The sequence below is a fragment of the Podarcis raffonei genome, chromosome 9 (genome assembly GCF_027172205.1).
Source record: "Podarcis raffonei isolate rPodRaf1 chromosome 9, rPodRaf1.pri, whole genome shotgun sequence".
Taxonomy (NCBI): Eukaryota; Metazoa; Chordata; class Lepidosauria; order Squamata; family Lacertidae; genus Podarcis; species Podarcis raffonei.
The window spans coordinates 56,242,802-56,265,487 of NC_070610.1; the positions used below are offsets into that span (position 1 = coordinate 56,242,802).

At 41.0% G+C, this 22,686-nt stretch overlaps 1 protein-coding gene across 4 annotated transcripts in view; it reads right to left on the reverse strand.

Moving 5' to 3' along the window:
• Nucleotides 1-1,865: 1,865 nt before the first annotated feature.
• Nucleotides 1,866-22,686, reverse strand: part of EGF (epidermal growth factor) — a 39,053-nt gene continuing 18,232 nt past the window's right edge. For 2 of the 4 annotated variants that reach the window (XM_053403805.1, XM_053403801.1), the window contains 13 exons: nt 22,077-22,213; nt 19,676-19,824; nt 18,407-18,511; nt 16,302-16,525; nt 13,779-13,946; nt 12,611-12,769; nt 12,084-12,200; nt 11,121-11,246; nt 9,720-9,861; nt 7,438-7,602; nt 5,240-5,348; nt 3,503-3,602; nt 1,866-2,259 (listed from right to left, as the gene is read on the reverse strand). In XM_053403805.1, the coding sequence (XP_053259780.1) occupies nt 2,255-2,259; nt 3,503-3,602; nt 5,240-5,348; nt 7,438-7,602; nt 9,720-9,861; nt 11,121-11,246; nt 12,084-12,200; nt 12,611-12,769; nt 13,779-13,946; nt 16,302-16,525; nt 18,407-18,511; nt 19,676-19,824; nt 22,077-22,213 (1,706 nt within the window). In that variant the 3' untranslated portion in view covers nt 1,866-2,254. The remainder of the gene's footprint in view (nt 2,260-3,502; nt 3,603-5,239; nt 5,349-7,437; nt 7,603-9,719; nt 9,862-11,120; nt 11,247-12,083; nt 12,201-12,610; nt 12,770-13,778; nt 13,947-16,301; nt 16,526-18,406; nt 18,512-19,675; nt 19,825-22,076; nt 22,214-22,686) is intronic. The other 2 variants (XM_053403802.1, XM_053403803.1) reach the window with 2 other exon arrangements.

Below are 22,686 nucleotides of genomic sequence, written 5' to 3' on the forward strand. Positions count from 1 at the left end.
ATATTTCATTAAAAGCAACTGTTTAAAGAGGTTATTCAGACCCAGGGCCTTTCTTTTAGTGAAGTGGGTGGTGTGTAATAATACAGCTACGAAGCCAAACTGTGGCACAACGTCTTGGGTGGTGGTGTGGGGAGATAAATGCCCCATTCTCAAGGTCACTAGAACAGTTCTTTAACTGGTAGGTTTCAACTGGATACTTTAGCATTGTTTACTTGGAACTGTATTCCAAAATATAGATGGGTGTGACACACAAAGAGAGAAAGATGAAAAATGATGCACTTATATAATCAGTCAATCAATCAGTCACCTGATAGCAGAGGAACAATGTAGGGCAAGTGGGCAAAGCTGGAGGGAAATGGCCATATGGGGCAAATTAGAGCCCCTACCAGGCTTTAGATTTCCAATGCCTGCTTCAGAACAACTAAACTTGGGAATCAATTCATCAACAGTTCCATTTATTTCAACAACATTTAAAGCAGATAAGTTGTACAAACGTTTTAGCATATATATGAGTGCTTTCAGCTATTGAACTGTAACATTTAAAATCCACAGTAGCGAAATATCTTTATCAGTACGAACAAAAAGATCACAAAAATAGCGAGCAAGCTTTTGAGTTGGGTAGCATTACCCAGTGGCTGGTGTTTGGAATAGGGGTAAATTACACCAGGATAATCTGCCCTAGGCACAAATTATGCTGGTTTCCTATAGCTTGGATTGCTCTGTAAGTCTCACTGACTTCAAAAGGATTTACTCCCAGGTAAGTGAGAACAGGTAAGTGAGAATAGGATTGCAGCCCAACTTTCCTAAATCTCTTAGTTTTAATTATGTCCTGAACTATAATCTGGAAATATATGTATGTAAATCATAAATATAAATCCTCTCCATTTTTATGCAATCTGTTTTGTAGATTTCACAGAGGCAATATAGATGAAGTAGCTCTATTCAAAATCAATTCCAAGATTGATTTTCCTCCAGTTTTAAAATAACCTTTTGTTGAAGGCACTGGAGCAGCCTTTTGCCATTCAACAGATCCCTATGGCCCCTTCTCTCTCTGGAGTGTGCATGATATATAGAACCAGAATTCCCAGCGTTGGCCTCAGAAAAGTGGTTCAAGCAGTTGCTGGAAGATAAATGGTTCCTTCCATTTCAGCCTGAATGTGCTTGATGAGTACAAGGCAGGGAGATGCCAGCCCTTCGCCTCCTAATCAATGCCATGTGATCAACTATGTATAGGGTTGATAAATGATAGTCGGGACAAGTACAAAAAGCTTTTCTAATATCTTCAGCTCAAAACCTCATATTCATTTCAATACGGCAGAGATGAAGAACCTGCAATCCAGCCCTAATACTTCATCCAGGATTGTTGTTTTGGAGTTGGGGCATGTAATATGTGAATATCCCATCTTCAAATGCAATCTTCCAACCTCTTTGGAAATCCTTCCAAAGTTGCATTATTTTCCTTTCCAGAAAACTATTTTCCCTGCATTAAAAATGCTGGCCAACTTCATATATAGAAAAGTACTTTTGAGGACAGGGTTGGGGGGATAATATTGTCACCTTTGTTATACATACATGCAAATTAATTTTCATAAAATAGTTCTTTTGAAAGATCACACATTCCAGTTACATAACAAGGTGTAGCTGAAAGGTTATTGAATCTGCTTTCATTAACTGGCTGTGTGAGTACGGATGGGGGAGAAACAGAACTCACATTTAAAGGTGAACCTACCTAATTCACGCTTTCTGAAAGAATACAGGAACTGATACACAGCCAGCCTTTGAAAGCCACATTTCTGAGAATTTTCTGATGTAGATCTCCAGCCAAGTGGTGTCTACAGAAATGTATAAATGGCTGGGGTAAAGTATATATTAGCAAATATAATGCACAAAGATGTCATATAAGCAGTAATTTGCAAAAAAAAAAAAAGATATATTAGTCAAAACTGCATACAAAGATGTGTGTAGTGGAAGAAATTCATACAAAAATACTGATGACAACTTTTTTCTTTTCTTTTTGCAAACTGATGTGGAGAACCAAACTGGAAAACTTGACAAATTTGCCCATCCTTATGTATGAGGATGTGGAGAGAGGATCACTTTTGGCGGTGTTTAGGGCTGGCATTCCACCGAAGAAGCTGAAAGTCATTTTCTGATTTACAAGGCAAAGGTTTTCAGGTAGCTGGAGACTGATTCTAAGAGAGAAGCCTGATCTGTTGCTTCCTTTGCCAACGTTGGTAGACCACACTTCCATTGCTCAAGCTGGACAAGAAGAAAAAAGAGAACAGTTATTCTTGGTGTAAAAAACTTCAGGAGAAGGCTAGTGTGCTCATATCCTGCTTGTGGGCTTCCCATAGACATCCGATTGGCCACTGTGGGCAACAGAATATAGGAGTAGATGGGCCTTCAGTCTGATCCAGTTTTTCTTATGTATCCAACAAGTGTGCAAATGGCTTCAGAAATAAACAGGAATGGCAGTTCTGAGAGCCAGTGTGATGCAGTATTGCAGATATTAATATTGTACAACTTGAAGCAACTGGATGCATAAAAACGGAATCCTTTTGGAATAAAAATTGTCCAGACCCATAAATATTATTCAAAGCTTTACTAACCAGAACTTCTTCAAAACAGGTGCAAAAGCCATCAATAATGCACCCAGAAAGCTGTATAAAGGATATACATATTCAAGCATAGGCTCTTCTTCTTAGATATATAAATAACATAATTAGGATCAGAGCAAAGGCCAAAACACTGTCTCTCCCATAGCTTGCATTAGTCTGCATCCAGCCTAAGGGTATGCAGCTGCTGGAGAGGCATCTTATCACATCCTTCTCTCTCTGTGCCTGAGAACAAAAAACCTTTCAAAATGGAGATTTGCAATTGAAATTGCATGTTTCAAGGTTAAACACTCGCATGACTGCTAGTAGAGAACATCAAATGTTAATTATCAACTCAGCTAGAAGCTCAGAGAGCCCTCTTCTAGCTTAGTATACTCCAACGGAATTCTCCAGTGTTAAACCCTTAGCAACACACAGGCATTCTCCATTTCATTGTGCAATTATACTTAACATGTAAGGGATGGTGCCAGAAGAGTGGGGCTTTGGGTGAGCTGGAGAGGATAGGCAAGGGGGTGGGTGAGGTGTAAAGAGAGCAGGTTGGGCAGATGGGTGGAAGGGGAAAGGGATAGGTGGGGTTGACAAGTAGAGTGAGCAGTGGCAGTAGACTCAAGTTCTTTGGTTTTTAATGCAAAGTCACATGGAAAAGTGAAGAACTGAAGTGAAGATGAGAAATTGAAAGGAGCTGAAATTGACAGATTCAGCCATCCCTACTTTTAAGGCAGCCATTTCTCAGAAGTCGCTTCTCTTGTAGTTCCAAGTAAGGATTGTGATGGTACTCAAACTACGCAGACAACTGAAGAATCTGACCTGAATAGCTTTGCTTATCTTTCCTTTTGCTATACTTTCGAGGTAAAGACATTCCCCAAAGATAAAGAAAATCTACTCACAGGGTTCTGAAAGGCAGAAATAATCAAGATCTTTCGTATCACAGTCTGTTCCATCAGTGGTTCTGCCTTCACTGTTGTCATCGCATGCCATTACAATGAACTACAAAACAGGCAATGTGCACATGTGAGTTTGTATAGGCTAATAATAATAATAATAATAATAATAATAATAATAATAATAATAATAATAATATTATACCCCGCCCTCCCCAGCCAAGACCGAGCTCAGGGCGGCTAACACCCGATATAAAAACAAGTTAATTGAAATACAACTTAAAAACAAAGTTAAATAACAACATTAAAACATTAAAATATTAAAATACAGCCTAATTTCAATGGAAACTTTATTGCAAGCTTTATTGAAATGAAGGGGACTCATTCATTTCAATATGGCAGAGATAAGAGCTCTCCAGATGTTGGACTACAATCCCTATCCTCCCTGGCCAAGCTGGCTAGAGATGATGGAAGTTTGAGTGCGGCAACATATGGACTGCTACTTATTCAGCCATCCAGCATATGGAGAGTCACAGGTTCTCCAGGTTTCCAGTTTTTTTAAATTATTATTATTATTTCATGGACTTACTTCAGGGCATAGCCACAAAAACTTAAATATGAATACTCTTCTACCAAAAATATATATATATCTACTTCTTATCCATTTTATTGTATACCTGAAGATCTTCCTACTGACCCAATGATGAGGCTAGACTAACAGAATTTGGATCCTACCAACTGCTGCTAATAATTTCACTATCAAGTAAAGCAACGCAGCAGAGAGAAAATCAACAGTGAAAAATACATCACAGCAGATTAAGTTAGATTTGATTTTATTGACTCAGTCCACTGTTTAGATGTTTAATTAACCCTCATACTCAATGACAATTATATTACTAGCCAAGATTAACTGCGGCAGGAACCACTGCAAGGGGCAGCCTTATTCAGCGATGACAAACAGCTTGACGTGAACAAGGTGGTTGCAATTCTAATACATCATTCTGGTTCTAGAAGTTCTAGATGAGATGACAAATTAGGTTTTTCGCCTATTGCCTCAAATAACGCAGGTTGTAAAATAAAACCTTTGGTGCAAAATGCAGCATTAAGGCACCTTTATTCTGTCAGGGTGGTATAAAACTGGCCTCCATGTAAAAGTTAACAAGGAACATGAGGTGATCTCATCAGATCATTTATCATTCTCTTTGTTTCACTCCTCAGCTGCCGAAATAAATTCAAAGCTGCTTCTGGTGCAGAGGCATTTCATCCCTTCCAAACCAAACATCCCTAGGTAGCACGCAGGATCTGTGAGCGGCAATTTGGTACCAACTTGAGCATGCTTCGGACTCCTGGACCTGGGTGGCGAGCAAGCATGCCTAACTGGTTTGAGGATTGCAGGCTCGGTCTCTAAGAAACGAAACCCGTTTACATCTCTGCTGTGAGAATCAGGCATGTCATCACATCGGTATTCCTTAATTTAGAACACATCCCCTCCAACTGTTGTGTGCTGAGCTAACAATAACACTGTCTCCTGCCTGCAACGCACCCAGGCAGCTGTGAACTTAGAAGGATAACATAACAATGAGGTAAGAGGGACTGGGGTTCATAGCTAAGCACTTGATGACCCCAGCAGTTATTTAATATATTTAAGATGTGAATTATTTGATGGATAATCTCAAGTGGATCCCTAATGCCCTTTGATCCTTTCTCCTTCTCTCACCACTCCACATGTTAATATAGAATTACCAGCGGCTCGTTGCTGGGGAGCTTCGTGTTCCTGCTGTCAGCACTGCTGCCGCTAGTATCTTGTGTTGATTCTATGTATGGCTCCTTCTTGAAAAGCCTCCTGTGTCTACTGAAAAAGAGGAAGGAGCCAAGGAAATAAAACGCCCTCAGGGGAAAGGGATACTGGCCACACAACACAGCTCAAACACTCCATTTGTTTTGGCAGCTGAGCTTCGTTTCATCACTACCAAGAACCAACGTAGTCTAGCATTGCTCTTCAGCTGATGAGTCGGCACTCAATACTGCAGGGTAGCCAATGGGATGGCCCTCCAGATGTTGGCGGACTACAACTCCCATCAGCCCCAGTTCAGAGATGATGGGAGCTGTAGTGCAGCGGCATCTGTAGGGCACCACAAGCTGGGACACAATTCAACCTTCAATTAGATGCAAAAGTGGTTGCTCTCTGCAGTGGTCGTCCCCCTGCCAGAAGCCTGCCACTAATTTTCTTCCACCTTCAAATGCCATACCCTTCCATATGAATCTCTGGGGAATGCTGTCCATATCCCCAAATGCTGGCCGAATTGTGGGATATAAAATTTGGGAGGCTGGACTCTTGAATTCAGCACACTCTCCCCCATAAACAACCACCTGAGTGTAGCACCATTTAGCTAGCTATGGATTACACTGACACAGAGGCTCATCCTTCCAAAGCCTACTGAGTTAATTTTTTGAATGTGCATCCTTGAAGAGCACCATGACCACAAAGATGGAGCTTTAGCAGGCTTAGTATAAACCATTTTTTTAGAAATACATTTTTTTTAGAAGAAGAAAACAAGCTAGGGCACCCCAATGAGGACTGAACATGCGCACTGCCCACAGAATGCTGGCTAATTATTTCTGGGGAACCTGGAATCAGGAGTATCCTTAAAGATGGCATGTCTGAACAAGAGCATTCCACATGGCAACCGTTGGTTGCAGTACCCTCCTGTAAATGTTCTGAATAGGTAAATACACGGAAGTTGGCGGGGAGTGTGTGTGTATGTTTGTAGGTCTTGGTCTTTAAAAAGTCTTATCCCAGCAGCTCATTTTTTATTCCTGCAAGCCTCACATTAAGGGGCAAGATGAGTTTATGTTTTATGGATGAAGGGAAGGACTTTTACTGACCTGCTCATGGAACTTAATCGATAGGTCTTAAAATACAGCAGAGTATGAGCAAAAATGAAATAGCAATCCCAATCCAAATATTGGTTTCTGGACTCCAGTTAAAGGGGGATTTAGATCAGTGGTTTCATTTTGATCTAGTTAGGCTACTAATAGCTGTAGTACAAACCCAGCCGAGCATGTAATTGAAAACTTGCTTTCAAGATAAACAGTTATATTGATCAAAACCATTTGGTAAAGGAGGAAAGTAAATCAGGGCAAAACAATGACTTTTTATTTTTGTTTCTAAGTGAGAACAGGTTGCAGAAGGAGAAAGAAGAAATAAGAGTGCATGAATCAAGGCACCCAAATTTATATATACTGTATATATATATATTCTCAACAATATTTCCAGTGTTGTTAAAATGACATTTTTAGTGCTAGTTCACTAACAAATTTAGGAGCCTCAGTGTCATGTAATGATTCCAAGTATATCACTCAGGTTGTTGGGAAGTGGCGAAAGCAGAACAACCAGCGATCAGTTTTCACTATTGAACTCTAAAACCAGGCCACAGAATCTATGAGGCACAAAAGCAGCACTATGTATGAAAGCAACATGTACGTAGTCTAAAATATTGCATATACTTTGCATTAGAATAATGCACTGGGTGACTCAGGGCCACTCTGAACTGGTGCATTTTTTGGGTGTATGTATGTCATTGAGGCAATAATAGTGCATTAGTGGTGGACTTTTAATGGACCCCCCCAGACAGCATTCAACATTATTAGTTGTGCTGTGATACTTCACCAGCCTTATTGCATTATCGCAGCCTATTGTTCACTTAATAGTGATATCCCTGCCATGAGGTGTTATTGGTCTACAACTCCCATCACCCTGGGCCACCGGCTATGCTAGATGGAGCTGGTGGAGGTGGCCACAAACAAATCAGAACCGATGCTTGGTAAAGACTGGATATAACCTAACTTCTGTGTAAGCTTTGTGCAAGCAAATCAGGGTGAATGCTCAATAAAGAGGTTGTCTGGAGGGGCACTGTGGCAGGCTGTGCAGATAGTTTTACCTGTAGCAGTAGACAGCGGCAACACCAAGGAGGAGGGCCAGGAGCAACATGGCCAAGCAAGCTGCAGTGACCATGTTCTGGTTGTTTCTTTGCATCACTTGCTGCTGCTCCCACCACTCCAAGTCACTGAACTGGCAGCGCTCTCCCAGGTAGCCTTTTGGACAGCTGTCAAACGAGGAGACACAGCAGCCAGTAAAGGAGAATACTGCAAAGATCACCATCATGGTTTAATTCCACCAAATTCAGCCATTTCAGAAACCTTGGATTAGGGTAATCTAAAGCAGTCGAAATCAATGTGGGCTTTGCTAATGAATCCAGGAGGGGTCGACTACAACCAGTTGAGCACTTTTAAAATGAGGTTCTCTTGAAACCACCAGTAAGGAAATTAAAACGAGCTATTTCCTGCTGAGCAAAGACACCCTCTGGAGCCAATTTTACTCCAAACTATACTGTGCAGAGAAGCCCAACACAAACCATGAACAAATCATAAACACTAAGGGTGTTTGCAGAGGGATGCTGATTGTGGAAAGGCGCTCCTCATGCTTACACATTTTTTGCCACATCTCTTCCCCGCTGCAGGCTGCTGCTTGCTCACAGTTGCCTTCCTTGCAGCAGAAGCGGTTTTAGGGTAAAGGTAAAGGTAAAGGACCCCTGACCATTAGGTCCAGTCACGGACGACTCTGGGGTTGCGGTGCTCATCTCACCTTATTGGCTGAGGGAGCCGGCATACAGCTTCTGGGTCATGTGGCCAGCATGACTAAGCCACTTTCTGGCGAACTAGAGCAGCGCACGGAAATGCCATTTACCTTCCCGCTGGAGCGGTACCTAATTATGTACTTGCACTTCGTGCTTTTGAACTGCTAGGTTGGCAGGAGCAGGGACCGAGCAACGGGAGCTCACCCCGTCACGGGGATTCAAACCACCGACCTTCTGATCGGCAAGCCCTAGGCTCTGTAGTTTAGGCCACAGCACCACCCGCGTCCCTGTAGCTGTTGCCAATGATCCGTCTCCAATATCAGAACTACCCATTTGTAATATTAAACTCCCATCTAGAAGCACCCTCACTTTTGTTGAGCTCTGTAAATTCTTCATGCTTTCCATCTAGCGGTACCACCACACACATCTGAAGAATTAAGTTAGCTTTACAAGATAGTTTATATCACTAGGCTAGGATCATATATATGCTGATATCTAAACACTAATCATGTCATCTGCTCTGTAAGAATGGCATAACATGAGCAATATTAATAACTTTATATCTCATGTATGCTTCCCAAAGTAAGTCAGAAACTATGTAGTTTTGTCTACTTGAAACATATGGCAGAAGAGTGTGTGTGAGAGTGTGCACGCACGCGCATTTCCTGCTATGTTTTCTGTGGGACCAAGAGTGTGCATGTGTTGGTGAAGAATGGTGAAACACTGCCACCTAGTGTGAATTTATTTTCAAAAAATTGACTAACATATTTATTATAGCAGAATATTTCCATTTAATGAGATGCATGAAGTGTCATCCTGAGTTGCAAGCATAGGAGCAGGGGTGAATTGTAAACAGGGAGGTCAGAAGGAAAGGAAATTCAGAAATTACTGGAAGTGAATTAAATTCTTAACTGTTGTTGGTGATATCACACATCTTGACATCGTTAAGATGATTAACTTGGGAGGGGGGTTTCTCATGGAGAATGTACATATAATCATTTCATGAAGAGGGAATTGTGTGCCTCTCTTGGTCAATATCTCTGCTGAATTCTGTACATGAAAAAAGAGTGAAAAGCAAACCTCCCTTCTTCCTACTGCTTGGCTGATCACAATTTCCTCTTCACAGAAGAATGATGTGCTTATTCTCCATGAGGTTTGGTGAATGTGCCCAATGGCTGATTGTTATGAGCTCAAATTATGGTCCCCTATGCCTCTGCTAAACACTAGTATATTATTAACATGTTCAGCAACAGTGTTTAACCTAGATGTTATTCCACTGAGCCCCAACCAAAATATTATATGTTATGGACGAAAGAATTCCCACTGCAACAAGTAGAAAACCCACAGCAGGGCCGGCCCTGCCATTAGGCAGAGTGAGAGGCCTCAGGTAGCCAATTTGGGATGTCATGAAAGGGCAGCAAATTGTTAGTTATTTAATGTGTTATTGTGGTTGTATTTTTACTGCCATGGAGAAAGAGAGGTGCTTGTGGGATTTTCAGAGTAACTCGACTGGCCTATGATACTTGCAGGGTGGGGGCAACAAAATGTCTTGGGCTGCCCTAGCAGCACTAGAGTTCTCCACTTACTTGCATGCAAAAGCTTGGAGATCAAAAAAATAAACACAAACTCCCTCATGGAGACAGTAAGATGGAGGGCAGCCAGCAGAACTTTCTTGCTCAGATACGGTGGACTCATCACATGTTGCAGTGGTAGGAGACATGGCAGGTTCTGAAACACAGTATTCCACAATTGTTTTTGTTTTGTTTTTTTAAGAAAAAAAGAGAGAACTGGTTTGGACAAGCTGGTGATTTACACTATAATGCAGGGTAGTTGCGATGTCACGGAAGAGAAGTTCTAAGGACCAGTAAATAGACCTAAGCTTTCAAGATAAAAGAAAGATAGAAATGTGAGAAATAAAAACATTTTTTTCATTATCTCATACTACTATATGCAAAATGGATTCTTGAATTGTTTTAATTGTTTTTTTTTAATTATATTTCAAAGTCTTCTAAGATGACAATGTGATATATTGTGGTGTAGTTTGTCATTTCTTCTGTGAGTAGTCACGCAGAAAGGCAGCACACATGCTACAAATGAAATGAGAACAAAATACTGAGAAACTGGGAGAATAAAAGCGGTATACAGCATAGTGATAGAATAATGTCAGACCTAGTTGTGGGGATCAGTGAGTCTGGCCTTAATTGTGAACATGGATTTAAATGTATTCAGACTGTAAATGTCAGCACTCTGAATCTCATGACTATTAAACCAACATAAAATTATTTGCTGAGTATTATGACTGACTCAATACTTTGCTTTCGTTTATATGCATGTTAATGATTTCCAATAAATCTCTGTTGAGTCATTCCCCACCCCCACCCTCCTTCCATTAGATCTGCCTAACAAAAGGAGAAGAAAACATCCAGTTGACAAGGTGGCAACTGAAGGCTTTACATGTAGATGAAGTGTTGAGGCTGCACATCATGAAGAACAGGAAGTGCTCAAAAGGAGAGCATCATCGGAGCCCTAACACACAAGCTTAGAGGTTGAAAATCAAGGCTTGTGGCAGAGCTGCCTGGTGGTACAGGCTAGAGCAGGGGTTGTCAGCCTGGTCCCTCCCACCCACTAGTAGGTGATTCAGGTTTCTAGGTGGGCGGTAGAGGGTTCTACAGCACAAGCTGAATCCTCCTTCCATCGAGCACTGGTGGGCAGTAAGGAAATTTTACCATCAAGAAAGATGCATTAGTGGGCGGTAGGTATAAAAAGGTTGACTATCCCTGGGCTAGACTGTACCACAAAAGGGGAATACTTAGAATGCAAAATCAACAGGTAAAGTTGCATCACTACAACCCTAAGAAAAATAGCTCATGTTCAATTTGGGCTGTCGTTCAGAAACCTGCCACAAAAATCCCTTTGCAGAATATCAGCAAATCATCCCAAGTGCAAGAGTTTAGAGGACAAGCAGGAACAGCCTCCCATCCACTCACCAGAGCAGCGAAGCCGGTCTCCCGTATATCCCACAAGGCACTCACAAAAGTAGCTGCCTTCGGTATTGATACACGTCGACAAGTTCCGATCGCATGTGTCCATGTCAAAAGCACACTCATCAACATCTACAACAGAAACAAGGTTAAAAGCTACAAGAAGGAATGGAAAGGGTTTTTGGTGTTTTGTTTTGTGTGGTTTTTTTTGGTAAGAACTAGATTGAAAACACTGTTTGACTGTATTAAAAAAATGTAACTGTTTTTAAGTCTAGATCAAGCTTTCTCAGCCTTGGGTCCCCATTCATTTTTGAACTAAGACTCTCATGATCCCTGACCACTGATATTTGCTTTATTGTATATTGTGGGTCGCATCCAACTAAGTCATACTCAGCATGGACCCATTGAAATCAATGGACTTGACTACCCTAAGCCCAGGGACACGGGTGGCGCTGTGGGTTAAACCACAGAGCCTAGGACTTGCCAATCAGAAGGTCGGCGGTTCGAATCCCCGTGACAGGGTGAGCTCCCGTTGCTCAGTCCCTGCTCCTGCCAACCTAGCAGTTCGAAAGCACGTCAAAGTGCAAGTAGATAAATAGATACCACTCTGGCAGGAAGGTAAACGGCGTTTCCGTGCACTGCTCTGGTTCACCAGAAGCGGCTTAGTCATGCTGGCCACATGACCCGGAAGCTGTATGCCGGCTCCCTCAGCCAATAAAGCGAGGTGAGCGCTGCAACCCCAGAGTTGGCCACGACCGGACCTAATGGTCAGGGGTCCCTTTACCTTTTTACCCTAAGCCCATTGATTTAAATGGGTCTTCTCTTAGTGGGATTCAACTCTATATGTGGGAGGAGGTAAAGATGTACATCTCCTTGGGAGGGCCAAATAGTCCTTAAAACTTGCATACAAATATCCACATGAATAAAATAAAATGATAAAATAAAATAAACATGTGACACTAAAATTACCATAGCACAGTTGGCCTTCCATGACGAACCCTGCCTGGCATTGACAAGTAGTGCCGTCTTCATTCAAAATGCACTGGGCGTTGATATCACATCCCAACCATATGCAATTGTCCCGGTCTGTGGCACAAAACAAAGCATGCTCACTTTCATTGTTCATAGTACATGTGCTCAGAATAGGTCATTATTCAGGACAAATTAATTAGAGCCAACCTTTCAATACACTTCTCACTGAAGAAATTTGCAAAAAGTTCACCCCCCTAAAATGATATGCCCTACTAGGACATTCTCCACCACTGACCCTGGATTTCCTCCATTTTCTTGCTATGCAGAAACATGTCCTCAAATATACTTGCAACGAATTATTTTTGTGTTTGATAGCAGCACCCATGCCCTGGGACCCCCTGCCTTTTAATATCAATAGTTGTTGGTAAGCCTATTCAGGGCATATCTGTCTGAAAGCACATTGCCCAATGCTGGATGAATCAACCACTTCCTGGAGTTATGAAACAGGGAATTGCAATCTTTACTAGACACCACGATTTCAGCAGCCAGCATCGGTTTCATCTGTTGTGCATCTCCACTGCTATCTCCGTATGAACTGTGCCTCAGAGGATGCTGGTGGGGTGTTTTCAGAGCTAATAATGTCTTGTTAGTCAGCACTCCTGCCTTGGATGTGACTCTGCAACCTGAAACAATAACAAGAAGACTCAAAGCATTTTGAAGTTTAGGTCTAGGGTGGCATCCAACTTCTAGTTTGTTTCCAAGCCTAATTGAATGTGCTCACATTAGTGTTTAAAGTCCTAAATGACCAAGGTCCCAAATATCTGAAGGGCTGTCTCTTTCCCTATAGACTTTCTCAGGTGTTAAAATCAGCAGAGAGGGCCCTTTGGGTAGTTCCACCTCCCTCAGAAGTTTGGGAGGGTGACCCAGAAGAGGGCATTCTCTGTGGCAGTCCCCAAATTGCTCTTAACACCTGAGATTTGTGTTTTCAGGACCCTCCCTAATCCTGTGATAGTACTGTTTTTAATTCTTCAATTTTTAATTGTTATAACCTTCCCTAGAACTTCATGTTGAAGGGTGGATAAATTTGTTGGTGATGGTGATGATGCTTATAGAAGAGAAGTTGAGAAAAGACAGTTTTTGCTGATTCATTCTTTCCCCTTTCCCTACATTCCCCTCCTCCATATTCTGCAGAGTCCTCCAACTGTATAAAGTTAATTTTCAGAGGCTGCAGGGGGAAGGGGCCATCTTCAAAAGTCCTTTCATGCATGCCAAGTCAATGCATTGGATTTTTTGCATAGCTGACTGGTGATTAGCAAATATCACTGTCATATATGCAGCTTTCCAATTTGTAAAAGAAAGCAAATGCAGCTTGTTTCTGGGACCAAACGGGTCAGTAATAGCTGCAGGGATCTGCATGTTGTGAAATAACACCTATTTATTTCACACGGGATTCCTGTGACAGTCACAAAATTCAGAGTAATAGCAACAACATTCAACTGATAAGATACTTCACACATGGGTTGTTGGTCTCTAGCTCATTTGCCACCAGGGGTTTGTTTCTTTCTTCACTATCTACAGCATTCGCCAAATAATACCTAGCCCACCGCTCTGCTGCTCATTCAGTCAACCTACCTAACAGGCCCTGTTAGCTGGAGCTAATAGGAAAACAGCTGCCTAACCCTTGAAATATACCTGGTTTTGCTAAGGGGTGAATGACAATCAATGACGAGGGTCTCAACATGCTCCCTCCAAGTCGGACCCTATTTAGGCCAGTCTTCTTGTCCATTCTCAGCAACGAAGGCCTTGCCCAGTCAGAGATCCAAATGTGATCCTCAAACACTGTTATGTCAAATGGATGGCCTAAAAAATATAGATATGTATGCTCTTTATAATCCCATTGCACCAACATACTGAAGAAAACATCAATGAATATGCACACAAGCATCTATTCCTCACATTATACTTAACATTGTATATAGATCATAGGCTGTCATAGATAGGACAAAACCCACAGGTCACCCAGGAAAACCTCTTTTCCTGAGGAAGCACATTCAGCAGGGGTTAGCAACCTTTTGAGACCACTGAGTATGTTTGGAATTTTGAGAACGTGCTCTGGATGCCAATCTCAAAATGGCAGACATGGGTGGGGGGCTTGTAAAGAAAATGGCTGCCATGAGAGGGCATGGTATGACACATTGCCGAGCCCTGATCCACCACCAAGAACTTATTCAGTGCTTAAAAGTCTCCAAGGAAAGAGATGTCACAAACATGCTGATGGCTTGTTCCATTGTTCAAAGTAACTTTTCTGGAGTTCAAAACTGCTGCTTGTTGCATTATGCACAGCGGATAGGAGGTTAGCTGCTCTTTCTTCTCTGTGGCATTTTTTTTGGCTGCTGTTACCTTGCTTTTAGGGGCACGGGTGGCGCTGTGGGTTAAACCACAGAGCCTAGGGCTTGCCAATTGGAAGGTCGGCGGTTTGAATCCCCGCAACGGGGTGAGCTCCCGTTGCTCGGTCGCAGCTCTTGCCAACCGAGGAGTTCGAAAGCACGTCAAAGTGCAAGTAGATAAATAAGTACCGCTCCAGCGGGAAGGTAAACGGTGTTTCCGTGCACTGCTCTGGTTTGCCAGAAGCGGCTTAGTCATGCTGGCCACATGACCCGGAAGCTGTACGCCGGCTCCCTCGGCCAATAAAGTGAGATGAGCACCGCAACCCCAGAGTCGGCCACGACTGGACCTCATGGTCAGGGGTCCCTTTACCTTTACCTTGCTTTTGCATTTCTGCTTTCTGGCATACTGTGGTTGAGATGGCCAAAGTTAATTGCAGTAGCAGCTAGAGGTAAACTGGACAGAGAACTGAGCTTTTGGTAGTGGATAGGGCAAATGATTTTGTATCCCTTTTCCAGCCCTATAATTTTATATCAGTCATATTTTAGACTTAATTCTTTAACTCAGTTGTTGTTGTTTTCATATGACCTAATTCCATGCCAATTTACGAGGGACAACAAAAACCCTTCCTTGTCCAAATCAGGAGCTATAATTTTATGATATATTTTCAGCCCCTCATAACAAGGGCAGCAAAACAAGGAATGCAAAGCCATGCTGTTCTTGCAGTTGATGAGTCTCATTATTCACAGATCACGACACCAAGAGCAACAGTAGATGGCAGTAGCAGTGCAGCAAGAATCCTTGCTCTAATAAATCTGCATATTAATGGTACTGCTGAGCCAAAATGGGGCTGTACATTTTCTTCCCTGAAAGAACATGCCCAGTTTTCCAAGATTTTTCACATCTCTTTCCAAAAGGGTGTAAAATTGCAATGTATCACAGATGGCAGATCCACAGATGCAAATCTGAATGTGGATAGTATACATTTGTTATCCACTTCCAGTGGAATGTACATCTGGATGTGTGTTCCTATGCATAAGCTCATCCACATACTGCCCAATTAGTCATGAGTAGCTGACTACCTGCACAGAAATGGAAAGCTGTGCCAGCTCAGAAAGTCTTGTCATACAAGCACTGACACAGCATAGCAAGCCAGTGATCCTCAATTCAGCTGACAGAGGAATAGGGACATATTCCCTTATTCCCAACTCAAGTGAGAACAGTGAAACGGCTTTGTTTCCCCAAGAGGCTGGGATAATGCAGTGAAGAAGTTTTTTTCAAGTTGCACTGAAACAAGGAAACAAATCAGGGAAACAATGGCTGTAGGCTGATAAACAAACTGCAAGAAAGAGGTTTCTGTCTGAAATGGCAATGCTTCTGGCAAAAAAGATCAAAATGCCATGAACTTTCAGCAGAGAACTAGTTACTGTATATTTTTAGTTGTCTCTTATAGACCTTTCCATTTTAAAAAAGAAAAGCTGTTCCCCTCTCATATTATTACACATTTCTCTTTTCCCTTTGCAAAGCTGCAGCTTATTTCTATAGCTATCTTTGAATATATGTATGTTTTCACCCACCCCACCCCAGTTTGCTCAAAGCAGTTCACAATATAGACTGATAACTTCAGTAAAAGCATAGAATAAATATGCAGGTTTCCTGAAACTGGGTTAAGCATTTACTCCTTTTTCAACTGGCATCAATCTGTAGAATTCACAAGGCACTGGTTAACACAAAAGGTGGCCTTTCACTGATATTTCGATATGTGCAGCATACCAATGCACTGAAACTCTTGCATCTATGGTCAGAAAACTGTCAATCCCAAAGCCTCACCTACATCATTCTGTGTGATAATTTGCCGTTCAGAACCATCCAGATTTGAAGTCTCAATAGCAGCCTTTTTGGAATCACACCAGTATAGCTTGTCAGCAAAGTAGTCAATCGTTATTCCACTGGGCCAAAGCAAATCGGAATCTACTATAATGAGACGATCAAAGCCTTGTAAGGAAGACCTTTCAATCCGTGGATTAATCACTAGGTCTGTCCAAAATAGTTGCCTTTATTGAAGAAAAAGAGATTTATTTATTTTTTAAAAAAATTACTTTCACCTTGCAGTAAAGAGAGAGAGAAAATACTTAAAACATTATATACATTACAGGATTTATTGTTGTGGATGATATAAATGTAAGCAATTATACAGGTAGATTATTATTTTGTATGTTAAATTCTCTCCCTGATCCTTGAGCTGTGACAAGACAAAACAAAAGTCACATGACAACTTCAACAAGCACATTTCAAGCCACAGTGGTCAGCAAGAGAATTATTTTTATTTTATTTTATTTTTACAGAATTTATATAATTTGACTGGTTGTTTTTTTTGTAAACTGCTTGGTGGCTATATTTGCAAACATTAGCATTGTCAATAAATGACAGGGCTAAAATACGAATTATTTTTTAAAATGAAATAATGATTATAGTCTACAATAAGCCAAAACCAGAATCATAGAATTGTTGACTTCTACATGTCTGGATAGGCTTGATTGAAGAAAAATGTTTTAAGCAGTTGCCAAAAAGCGTACAGTGAAAATGGCTGCCTGAGATGAGGGAGTTCCAAAGGAGAGGTGCTGCAACACGAAAATATTTATTTCTTACAAGTGTGGAATGAATATTATGTAGTACCTATAACTGTGCCAGTTCCACAGATCAAAACTGTCAATTATGCTTTTCTCGTGATGAGTTCAGCACATGACAGCTGTGAGGAAAGCCTTTGGGTTTAACTGAGGTAGACAAACCCACCCCTACGTGGTTAATTCAACGTTGCCATGCCACTGCACACTGTGGTTTAGCATTTGTTTTGCATGCAGAAGATTCCCTGGTTGAATCCCCAGTATCTCTAGGTAGAACAGGGAATGTCTATGGCCTGAAATCCTGCAAGTCAATGTAGGCAGTGCTGACCCAGATAGACCAATTGGTCTGACTCCTGTGTACACTAACAGTTGACAAGTGATTGCCATAAACCCACAATTATCCTACAAGCTGTGTATGTCAATATGCTTCAGTTTGATGTTGCCTTACTGGAAAAATTGACTCCCTTATCTCCCATGTGCACGTGATTCCCTGTATTAGACCACCACAACCTCAGGTGTCATTCTAGACAGATGCTCTAGGATAAAAGACCCTTTGAATTATTTTAATGCCTATTTTTATTTCATCCCCCTCTGCAGGGATGCCAACTTGAATAAAATATTGTGGGGGCCCAGATAAGCCCCGCCCCACATAATCAATCACATGACGCAGTGCAAAACTGCCATTTGAATGGGAATGCTCATCAACTTTGTGAACAAAGTTTGTGCTCAGCCCCCTCAAATATTTTATTGGGGGGCTCAAAGCCCCCATAGCCCCTAGGAGTTGGCTCCTATGCCTCTCTGGGATCAAAACACTCAGACAAGAGCAGGTTATAAATACTTAGAAAGAAAGAAAGAAATGATCCCTGTTTTGAGTGGCTTAGCTTTGTACACACACTCCATAAAGGCATTCATGCCAAAACAGGAATCTAAATAATAGTTTCACATACTTTGTTCAGTGGTGCATTCTGGGCAGGATTTGGGGGCAGAAGTCCAGAACCCCACTCAGCAGAATGATCATAATATCAACCCCCCAGCCCCACCCAACACAGCAGGGCTGGCTAACCACATTTTCTTTAAATAAAGTTTTAAACATTCCCATCTAACGAGCGTGTAAGGCTGCAGTCTTAACCACCTCTTCTCAGAAGTCTCACTGAATTCAATAAGACCTGCTCCTAGGTAAATGGAGCTAGGATTGCAGTCTAAAGAAGACAATGAAGCCCAAAATCTAAAATAATCTAATTGCACTACTGGCTTTATTCTTTAGTCTGTACACCTCCTGCTGTCAGTTTCAAAGAAAGTTTCACTTCTTACTCAGTGAATGGATGGACAGCAATTCCCCGAGGCTGAGACACGTCTTCCCAGATAATTATTTTCCTCTGCATTCCATTCAGATTGCTACTTTCAATTTGGGACTTCCTGCGTACACAGGCAGATAGATTAGTTACTACAGTAATTTATTACCAAAAAAATAAATTGTTGCTCTTTTCGTTTGTGGCTACAGTCAATTCATGTTACCATCTATATTTCCATCCAGTTTTGTCCCGCTCCATCGCTCCTATCTTCCTTCCTGATTTCTCCTTCTCAGTTTTGCTTTGTCCCTCTTACATGAGTCATAAGCTGCCTAGGTAAGGGAGTTTCTATTGTATTTTGCTATGCAACCAGCCATTCTGTTAATGTTACTGCATATAATTGCAACAGTAATTATAACAGATTATATCAGGATTAAGAACCGGTTTAGCACAAACTGTCTGCGGACAAACGCCAGCTCCCTTGGCCTGTAAAGTAAGATGAGCGCCACAACCCCAGAGTCATCTGCGACTGAACTTAACTGTCAGGGGTCCTTTACCTTTTTTAAGAGCATGAGCTATGCATCAGATTGCCCTGTTTAAAAACCACATATCAGTCCCAAAAAGCCATTGTTTGTCTTAAGCAAGCCTTACTCACCCCCATCAATAACATGGGGATAATATTATTAGCCCGCATCATAATTTGCTGATACATAGCACACATCTCCTTAAAACATGTTGCACACTTCCCTTTAAGCACCACAGAAGTATCACTGAATGCAAATGACATGACATCATGGCATGGCATGACATCGTAATTCTTTGGCCTTGGCTCAAAAAGGGTGCAGCTTCTCCCACACCCACTCCATTGGGTGTGGGATTTCCTCATTTAACTAAAAAATTGTTCCCTTCCTTTATGGTGCCCCAAAGCTGAGAAATTTCTGTAGAAGTTTCAGAGAAAAGAGGCTTAAGAGAATTTACACGCAGGGGACATTGATCCACCATTGATTTTATTGCCCCAAAAGGTATGGATCTTCATGCAGACACTGCCTTCCATGACCACTTCTACGCAGAATAATGTTCAGCAAAAAGGTCTGTCTGACCCTTCGACATTGGGCATCAATGGCATTTTCCATTTGCTAAACCTTTCTGTTATGACTTAAGCACACAAGAGCACACTGGCATCTTTGATAACAACATTTCAATTACGCCAGTCTTTTGCCAGTCCTTCATTTCCCACAATGTCTTACGCCAGCATTAAGTTTGCTGTAATATGTGTGAGAGAGAAACCTACCCCCAGTCAGTCCAATACAATTTGCGGTTAATCCAGTCAATGGCGAGTCCTTCAGGTTTCTCCGTTGCTTCACGGATAACATTTTCACGATCTGAGCCATCCAGATTAGTTCTCTCTATCCACTTCAAGGCTGTGTGAGCAAAATAAATCTGTAATGAGAAAAACAGAAGGTTTATAGCTGATTATTGCTCATCTTATTAGAGAGCAGGATTTCCTTAGCTAGTGGCTTTACCATCAGCAATGAAATTTCTTGGAGGGGGGGGAATAAATGAGTAATTACAAATTGTAGCCCATGATTACAGATCAAATAAGCAGGCACTTATCCTTCAACCAGAATGACTTCTGCAGCCTGAGCATGCTTAGCAAGTAAATCCTGACTGCCCTATATACCATCTCTTCAATAACCTGTGCTTCTCTTTCAGCCAAGCAACTTGCAATAGGAGAAACAATCAGTAATCTATAAAATAATTCTGAAATCTGATAGGCTTTAACTAAGGACCTGCAAAAAATGGTTTCAGAATGTACTGCTCCTGTTCAGTGCTCCAGTCAGTTAGTTACCCCCTGCTCCAAAATACTCAATTCCACGCTCTCTTCCACTCAGTTTTCCCACCTGGCAACTGTCAGTCATTCCATGGCTACTGCTCATTCTCAGTCTTTCTTGGGTATTTCTGAGGGGCCCCCCTTTAGTTTTCTAAAGGGCAGCGGTTTTTCTTTTTGTTTTAAGTTCTGCAAACCATGGGGTTCCTTCGAGGCTGCTCCTGCCTCTCTCGTGCATTGTTGGTACTGTTTTGGCTACATACACATTGGCCTTCATCCCTGAACACTGAAAACAGTGGGTATGGTTGCTGATATCTTTGGAAACAAATTTGGAAATGCCAAGTATGAAAGATAAGTCATGTTAATGCATTGAGAAAGTCAAACTACAGATTGCAAATGAGGAATTCCTGGTTTTTTTATTCCAAGAATAAAATATAAATTACTAACTGATTCTAAAGAGAGAGGAGGCTTCTCTTTGCCAGATTTGAAGTTATATTATGAAGCGACCTGTCTCTGCTGGTTGCAGGAATGGATCTTGTTAAAAAATACAGATTAACTAGATTTGGAGGATCATGATAATAGATTTGGGTGGCATGCTTATTTGTTGTACGATAAAACATAAAGGAAATATAAAGAGAAAGAGGGCACTTTCTATCATATGTGGTGGACATGTACATTGGTAAAAAAACTTTCTGGTAAACGATATATAATGAGCTAAAGAAAATATTTAAAAATACATTTGTCAAAAAACCAGAAGTCTTTGTACTAGGTATAATAGGTGAAGAGTTCCCAAGAGAAGATTAAAAAAAAACTTTTTATGAATGCAACGACGGCACCAAGAATGCTACTAGCCCAGAAATGGAAAGAAGGAGAAGTACCAACAAAAGAAGAATGACAGGTGACACTGATGGAGTATGCGGAAATGGCAAAACTGATGGGGAAGATCCGAAACCAGGAAGAGCAAGTATTTTCTAAAGACTGGAGTAAATTTGTAATTTATTTAAAAGACCACTGTAAATGGTTAAAATCTTTGGCGGAGATGTAAAGACACCTGTAATGTGAATTTTTTTATGGTAATTATGGTTATATAATAGAGAGATAAGGTTAAAAATGCAATAAATTTAATCTTCAAGATGGAACCCATGGAGGGAGGGAAGGTCTAAGCGTTCGAAAGAACTCTGTATTTTAATGTTTGACATGGTTTTGTTTTATATGTATAAATTTTTTTAAAAAACTTAATTAAAAAAGAAATAAAAAGAAAAAAGAAATGAGGAATTCCATTTAACCATTGATGGATTCTTAAGGATCTTAAGAAATAAGCACAAGGCAACTGTATCCAAATACATTATCTGAAAAGATAGCAGGTCGTCAGCTGTTTCCAAGAACTCTTTTCATTGTGAGATTTTTGTGGGTGAGCTGTGAGTTTGTTGGACCCTGGGTGAGAAGCCGGAAGCTGACAGGGTATGTCGGAAGCAAACTGAATTGATACTGATTTATACATACTAGTAGCTTTGTATTAATGTAACATTTTTATATGTAACTGTGTATTTTTGTAATATTGCCATTGTTTGTGTTGTGCCTCATTCCCAAAAGGAAACACAGACCTTGCGTAAGTGCCTGGAACACCATGAATCTTGTACCACTCAGAGAACAGGGTGGCGTGCAACAAGGTTCTGTTTAAGTTGTTTGATTTTGCTTCAGTTTTCTGTACCAAGCTTAGAGATATTTTTAAATATATTAAATGAATCTAATCTAAACTAATGCACATCAAGGAGAACCAGTAACCAAGAGGTTAAAATGCAAAGAAGCAAAAGCCAAGTGTCCTTGCAACACTTCAAAATCCTCTAGTTTGCAAATGCCTTACCTTATTTTCAACAGGGTCATAGTCAAGAGCTAAGACTATTCCCATCTGCCACTCGAGTAAATTTGAGTAATCTGTTCCATCAAAACCAATACGGCGGATCTCTCGGCTCTGTGCAAACAACAGAAATGGCTTCGGCCCTGTTTGTGACAAATTTCATAGCATGTTAGCTCTTCTAGTCCCATAATAATCTTTAGAGAAGAAACCTTGAGGATTACAGAGTTACTTTTGCCTTTTACACACTAAGGAAAAAGGCTGTTGCAGACCATTTTTCCCCTAAAAAGTTTTTTTTTTTAAATGAAGTCTACAGAAAAACAGAATGTGACACTTGAATGGTATGGCATATGCTTCTTTTTCCATATGGAAAAGAGAAAAAAGCAACAATGCAGGGAAGAAAGAGAAACTTTAGAGGCAATTAGGGAAAATTAGAGAAACTCTCTCTGTAAGGTCAAACTCAAAGGAAACCTGAGCTGTCAGTCTTATCTCTCCACCATGCTTTTATCTGAGCTGTACATTTTTATTTTTGTAAAGAGCCACTTGTGCATTGAAACAACATAGGCAGATATAATCGATAGAAGACATCTGAAGGCAGTCCTGTATAGAGAAGCTTTTT